Source organism: Quercus robur, chromosome 6 (assembly GCF_932294415.1).
Source record: "Quercus robur chromosome 6, dhQueRobu3.1, whole genome shotgun sequence".
Taxonomy (NCBI): domain Eukaryota; kingdom Viridiplantae; phylum Streptophyta; class Magnoliopsida; order Fagales; family Fagaceae; genus Quercus; species Quercus robur.
In genome coordinates this window covers 15,197,076-15,203,934 of record NC_065539.1, presented here as the reverse complement: position 1 = coordinate 15,203,934, position 6,859 = coordinate 15,197,076, and the positions used below count along the sequence as shown (strand labels likewise).

The 6,859-nt window shown below is 41.1% G+C and overlaps 1 protein-coding gene across 1 annotated transcript; it reads left to right on the top strand.

The window, feature by feature from the left end:
- Positions 1 to 3,135: 3,135 nt before the first annotated feature.
- LOC126689890 (uncharacterized) lies at positions 3,136 to 3,738 on the top strand. Its single transcript, XM_050385055.1, has one exon. The coding sequence runs from the start codon at positions 3,136 to 3,138 to the stop codon at positions 3,736 to 3,738; it is 603 nt and encodes a 200-aa protein (XP_050241012.1).
- The last annotated feature ends 3,121 nt before the right edge of the window (positions 3,739 to 6,859 follow it).

The window sequence follows — 6,859 nt, the reverse complement described above, 5'->3', positions numbered from 1 at the left end:
TTCAAAGAAAAATCTAGAAAGATTTTATTCATGGACAAGAAATATATATGTAGTGAAGAGATAATCATTGGGTCTCAACCCATGAGGTACTCTAGATTGAACCGAGTGAACCCTTTGTTATAGGAAGAGCTAGATGACTAATCGCCTCCCCACAGACGGCGCCAAACTGATGATGCCAAAATCGTCAGTTTGGGTCACTCGCGCAATCTGAAGCATTAGACGATCTCATAGGACCTGCAAGATAAAGGAAAGATAGATCGAATAGACCACCGGGTTGTGCCCGGTGGGGGAGGCTCCGATGCTTAAGTTAGTATGAACCCATATTTTTCATATTTAGATAGTGTTTAGTAGTAGCTTTTGACGTACCTTCACAAGTGAGATGGATTGACCCTTTTATAGGTGATTTGGATAGCTATCGTACATAATTGGAGGTGATTATTGCCCATGTGTAACAATTATTGTATTGATGGGCGTTTAAGACCGCTGAGTAATGGTCGCCATTAATGTGTTGAATGTGCTTGAGTGGTTACATCTTTTGGTTTGTTAATGATGCAAGGTCGTCCATTAATATGGACGACCTTAATGTTTTTTTTTTGGACTCATCAGAAACCTTTAGTAAGGATGGTGAGGATTTATTAGGAAGGACGAGAGAGATAGTTAGAGGGGTGGGGATTGTCTTTGCCTTTATAAAGAGCTGGTGATGTTGATTTTGATATGCATATGGATATGGCTCATTGTGGACTGGGTTCTTGTCTTTTGGGTTAATGCCTTAAAATTAAGGTATTTATTCTTTAACATTGAACCCCAATACGTAATTTTGTAAAGGGGCAGGTAAGTATTATAAATTAATCTATTTTAGTAGAGTTGTATGGCATTTAATTATAGTAGTCACGCAGTAGATAATCGATTAAAATAGTTATCTTTGTTTTATTGCTGAATGAATAGTTTATTTATCTTCTTATATGTTCCATTTGTTCAGATGGAAACCGTTCATATTTTTTTGTGCTTTGGTATTTCAAAAAATTCGAGTCAATGGAAAGCAAACTAGCATTCTGTTTTTGAAGAGCAAATAACATTTTTTTGGAACATTACATTTACTCAACAGACTATCCCAAAATAAACTACACATTACAAAAAAAACTCTCCCAATGGTAATTTCTCTTTTTGTCCCCCATGAAAGGATTTGCTGCATATAGAGATATGTGGCATAAAAAAGAAAGGGAAATGTGTTCAAAGGTCAGGTGGACCTTAGACAATTGTTCCTTCCGTTTTGCTGCTAAATACCTCTTTATGCAGCAAAACATTTTCCTTTGTCCCCCTCCTCTCTTTCGCTTCAATATCCATCTATTAATTGTCATTGACCAGCTATTACCTGACCATTGACTTTTATATAATGATATTTTTCGCTTAAAAATAATTGTTTTTACACTTAATTCTTTTGTGTTGATTTCAAAATTGGGATTTGTTTAATAATTTAAGGCTACCATATGGCCCAAAAAGTTGATAGTTTTTTCATAGATATCTGGGGTCATTTTTGTGAATAAAAGTTTTTATTTATATAATTTTTTTGAATAATAAGAAATATTAGTGATTTTCAATACAAACCAAACAACATATATTGTTTTATGGTTTACTTTTAAGGCTGCAAGCAAATACAAGAAAACAACTCTGTAGGGGTGATAGGCCCAAGAGTACATATCTATGTATATATTGGGCCAAGAGTCCAATCCGAGGACATGAATAGTTTAAGGATAGGTAAACACCTTCCTAAGAATCCATATTAGTAAGTAAAGAGGTGAGGTCTGATCATAACCATCCGAGAAGGCTATTCGAGGAGGAGTACTTCCTCGACTGAGCAAAGCTAAGGCCAGAAGATATGGTCTGACACCAGGAGTAACGTTCCGGGCGATTCCACTGATGAGGATAAGTATCCAGAAAAAACATGACAGAGGGAGGCTATGAAATATCTCAAGGGAAAGTTGCTACCATCGCATTAAATGCTCTGCAGCTAACTTTCTAACTGCATTAATGTGAAGAAGACTCCTGAACAGTGCTACATTGGCTGCCCTAATGCATAGAGGGCCTGGGAGGGTGTCCGATAGGACAAACACTCAAGTAGTGGTTTGGATTATCAACAAGTGGAGGGCCAAGATCGTCTAAAGAGAACTATATAATGTAAGAAACCCTCCATGGAGAAGAAATCGAGAAATTAAGAGAAAAACACTGTAGCAATCAAGAAATAATTTTTAATTAAACTTGAGAGAAATATATAAGAATTGATTTTCTCGAACTGTGCCAAGGACTATTTTCTTTAGTCTAAATCAATCTATCTTCCTTTTCTTGTCATCTGAACCCACTTTATTTGTTGTCTAACTCATTTAAGCCCAATTTTTCAACCCACTCTCTATCAATTCATTGTATTGGGCTTTTTGGGCTTACGTTTATTTATCCTTTGAGCTAGGGACTCAAATTGTGTCCTTACAATTGGCACTGTTTGTGGGAAATTCTGGTGTTATACTGAGTCTAATGTTCAACTATGGTAGATTTAGGTCCACACCAAGCAGAATCTATACGGTCCCAACGTGAAGATCATTTTGTCAACCTCAAGCAAAAAATGGACCAGGAAGGGAGTGCACATATTATCCACACTAGTAGGAGCCATTCTCGGGGTGGTAGATACCTCTCTCATGAGAAAAGTACCAAAGCCATGCAGCTGGAGAGTGATCACTTGAAGAAGAGGTTACGCCACGAACGGCGAAAGCGAACTCCTTCCAATTCTGACTTCTCTTCTGACGATGAAGAGGATGGTAGCTATAGGCGCAGATCAAGGACTCCTCCTAGTGAGTCTTTCTCGTATGATGAGGACTACCACCATGAGTGGCAAAACAGGAGTTCATTTTCCAAAGGCTTGGGAAATGATGCGATGAGCAGAGCACTAACCAAATTTCCAGATCACCTTTCACGGGCAAAATTGAGGGAGGGAAACTTCCTCGGCGGTTCACTCAGCCCACGTTCACCATGTATAATGGTCGAACAAACCCTGTGGAGCATGTTAGCCACTTCAATCAGAGAATGGCTGTGCACTCCAAGAATGAGACCTTGATGTGCAAGGTATTCCCATCCAATTTAGAGCCTATGGCAATGAGGTGGTTTGATACATTGGGAGCGAGATCCATTGATTCCTTTACGGAACTCACTCAAGCCTTTGGATCTCGCTTTATTACATGCAGTAGGGTTCCTTGGCCCTTAAATTCTCTATTGTCCATTTCCATGCGAGAAGGTGAGACCCTGAAAACGTACTTGAACAAATTCTGGGAGATGTTTAATGAGATTGATGGGGATTTTGATGACGTTTCTATAAGAACCTTCAAGGTCGGCCTGCCCACAGAGCATGATTTGAGAAAATCCTTGACCAAGAAGTTGGTAAGGAGTGTTCTTCGGCTTATGGATCGCATTGATGAGTACAAACGGGTCGAAGAAGACCAACAGCAAGGCAAAGAAAAGGGTAAGGTTATCCCTCAAGAGAGGAGGGATTCCAAGTCGGATAGATACAACAATAGCAGGCCCCGAAAGGATTTTGCTGGGCAATCTGGGCCTACAACTCCTCAAGTGGTAAACACAGTGTTCCGAGAGCCAGTACATCAAGTCCTGGAGAAGATCAAGAATGATCCATATTTCAAATGGACAAACAAAATGGGAGGAGATCCCATAAGGCGCAACCAAAGTCTTCATTGTTAATACCACCAGCAGTGAGGGTATACCACCGAGGACTGCAGAACTTTGTGGAACTATCTGGAGCAACTGGTCAGAGAGAGAAGGTTACAGTCGTTTTTGTATCAGGAGACCCATCAAGGTCAGGGGCTCAGGGAAATGCTTCTTCAAGGCCCCCGTTAGGCACAATGAATGTTATCTTTGCTACACTTGGGAGAATTGGTTCTCATCCTTCTAGGGTGATGTCTGTAGCTTGACTACTCGCCGAGGACTCTAATTCTGAGCTAAAGAGGACTAGAATGGAGATCCGACCAACACTGAGTTTTTCGGACGAGACAAGATTGAAACCATCCAACCACACGATGATGCTTTGGTGGTCACCCTCAGAATAGGAGGGTATGATGTAAAGAGGGTGATAGTAGACCAGGGCAGTGGTGTAGAGATTATGTACCCTGACTTGTACAGAGGGTTGAACTTAAAGCCTAAGGATCTGACAGCCTATGATTCACCTTTGGTGAGTTTTGATGGGGAAGTTGTTACCCCAAGGAGTCAGATTAGATTGCCCATGCAAGCAGGTTCAGAGGTGGTAGAGGTAGACTTTATTATGGTGGATGCTTATTCCCCCTACGTTACCATTGTAACAAGGCCTTGGCTCCATGCCTTAGGGGCCATTTCTTTAACTTTGCAACTTGAAGGTGAAGTATCTCTCGGGGGACCAGATTGAGGAGCTTGTGGGGAGTTAATCCATGGCTAAGCAGTGCCTCATGGCTGCAATTATGCATCAGCCTACAGCTGAGTCCTCAGCCTCTGCTAAAAGGGTCTCATAGCAATCAAGGATTCCAATTCTATCTACGGATGCGGCGTTAGGAGAGGCAAAGTGTGAGAGGTTGGAGGAAATTGCTATAGATGATGATCTAGAGAAGTTTTTTCAGATCGGAGCTCAGTTGCCTCCTCAGGAGAAGGAATAACTATTAGCATTTCTAAGAAGGAATATTGATGTATTCGCATGGAATGCCTATGAAGCTCCTGGGATGGATCCAGACTTCATTTGCCATCATTTGAATGTCAACCTGGCTATCCTCCCTAGGAAGCAACCACCTCGACGCTCATCTAAAGAGCATTTTGATGCTGTCAAGGAGGAAGTGAACAAGCTTAAGTAGGTTGAGGCTATTAAAGAAGTGTTCTACCCTAAATGGTTGGTCAATACTGTGGTTGTGAAGAAGAAAAATGGAAACTGGCAGGTATGTGTGGACTTCACAAATCCGAACAAGGCCTGCCCAAAAGATTCTTTCTCCATGCCTTAGATAGACTAGTTGGTGGATGCCACTGTAGGTCATCTTCAGATGAGCTTTTTGGATGCTTTTCAAGGGTACCACCAGATACTTTTGGCTTTGGATGATTAAGAGAGGACAACTTTTGTTACTCCTATTAGGAATTACCATTACAAGGTTTGGTTTGAAGAATGCAGGGGCTACCTACCAGATGATGATGACCAGGATATTTGAGCCACAGTTAGGAAAAAAACATTAAGATTTATATAGATAATATGGTGGTAAAGAGTAAGGTAGAATCCGAGCATGTTAATGACCTCGAGAATATCTTTGGGATATTAAGGAGACACAAGCTGTGCCTTAACGCTTCTAAGTGTTCTTTTGGTGTTGGATCAGGAAAGTTCTTGGCGTACATGGTTACTCACCGTGGAATTGAAGTAAACCATAATTAGATTAAGGCAATCAACAATTTACAGCCACCTCAGAATCCTAAAGAGGTTTAGAAGCTAACAGGGATGACTGCTGCTCTAAACCGATTCATCTCTCGATCAATAGACAGGTGTAGACCTTTTTTCCAGTTGTTGAACAAGTGGAAGGGATTTGAATGGACCAAGGAGTGTGTCTTAGCCTTCCAACAGCTGAAGGAGTACTTATCTCGGCCACCTATTATGTCCAAACTTGAGGTGGATAAGGTTTTGTTTGCTTACATTGTTGTAGCCTCCCATGTGGTAAGCCTGGTACTTGTTCGGGTTGATAATGGTGTACAGATGACAGTTTATTATGTGAGCAAGTCATTACATGAGGCCGAGGTCCGTTACCTACTACTAAAAAAGGTCATTTTGGTAGTTGTGCATGCTACGCGTAAGCTCCCCCACTACTTCCAATCACACACAATTGTTGTCCTAACCTAACTTCCGCTTAGATCTCTACTTAGGAGTGTTAATTACACAGGAAGGATTGCTAAGTAGGGTACGATCCTATGGGCTTTTGATATCAAGTACATGCCTCGCACCTCTGTTAAGGGTTAGGTCCTCGTCGATCTGATGGTCGAGTTTGCTGAAAACCCATTAGAAGAGATAGTAGAGAAGCAGAACATAGATGGAAAATTGGTTGGTGCAATCTCCTTACAAGAATCTTTGTCCTGGAAGGTATACATTGATGGTGCTGCGAACCACAGAAAATCTAGAGTGGGGCTAGTTCTGATATCTCCCGAGAGGATTACAATTGAGAAATCCTTGAGATTGAGCTTCTCGACCACGAACAATGAGACTAAGTATGAAGCTTTATTGGTAGGGATGGCTATGGTTCAAAAAATGGGTGGAAAAGCAATAAAGATATCCTCTAATTCAAGGCTGGTGGTGGGCCAAGTTCAGGGAGAGTTGGAAGCCAGAGATCTTAGAATGCAAGAATATTTGAGCCAGGTTAGACATTTACAGTCAGGATTTGAGTCTTTTAATCTATCATAAATCCCTAGAAGTAGAAATACACATGCTGACTCTCTTGCCACACTGGTAACCTCTTCAGCACAAAGTTTATCTCAGGTGATCCTTATGGAAGACTTGTGTAAACCTACTGAAGTAGGGAGAAACGTGGTTCACATTCATTAGATTAGGGTGGGTCCTAGCTAGATGGACTCTATTGTACTATTCCTTAAGGAAGATATCTTGCCCGAGATTAAGGCTGAGGCCGATAAGGTACGGAGAAAGGCTCCTCGATTTTGGCTGTCTGAGGACCAAAAGTTGTATAAGAGGTCTTTTTTTGGATCATATTTGCTATGCATACACCCTAAAACAGTTGAATTACTCTTAGAAGAGTTACATGAGAGGATTTATGGAAGTCACACAGGAGGCAGGTCCTTACCTCATAGAGCCCTCACT

What these genes read in the sequence shown, in the direction of transcription:
- LOC126689890 (XM_050385055.1), top strand. Translation starts at nt 3,136, where the DNA reads ATGGCAATGAGGTGGTTTGATACATTGGGAGCGAGATCCATTGATTCC.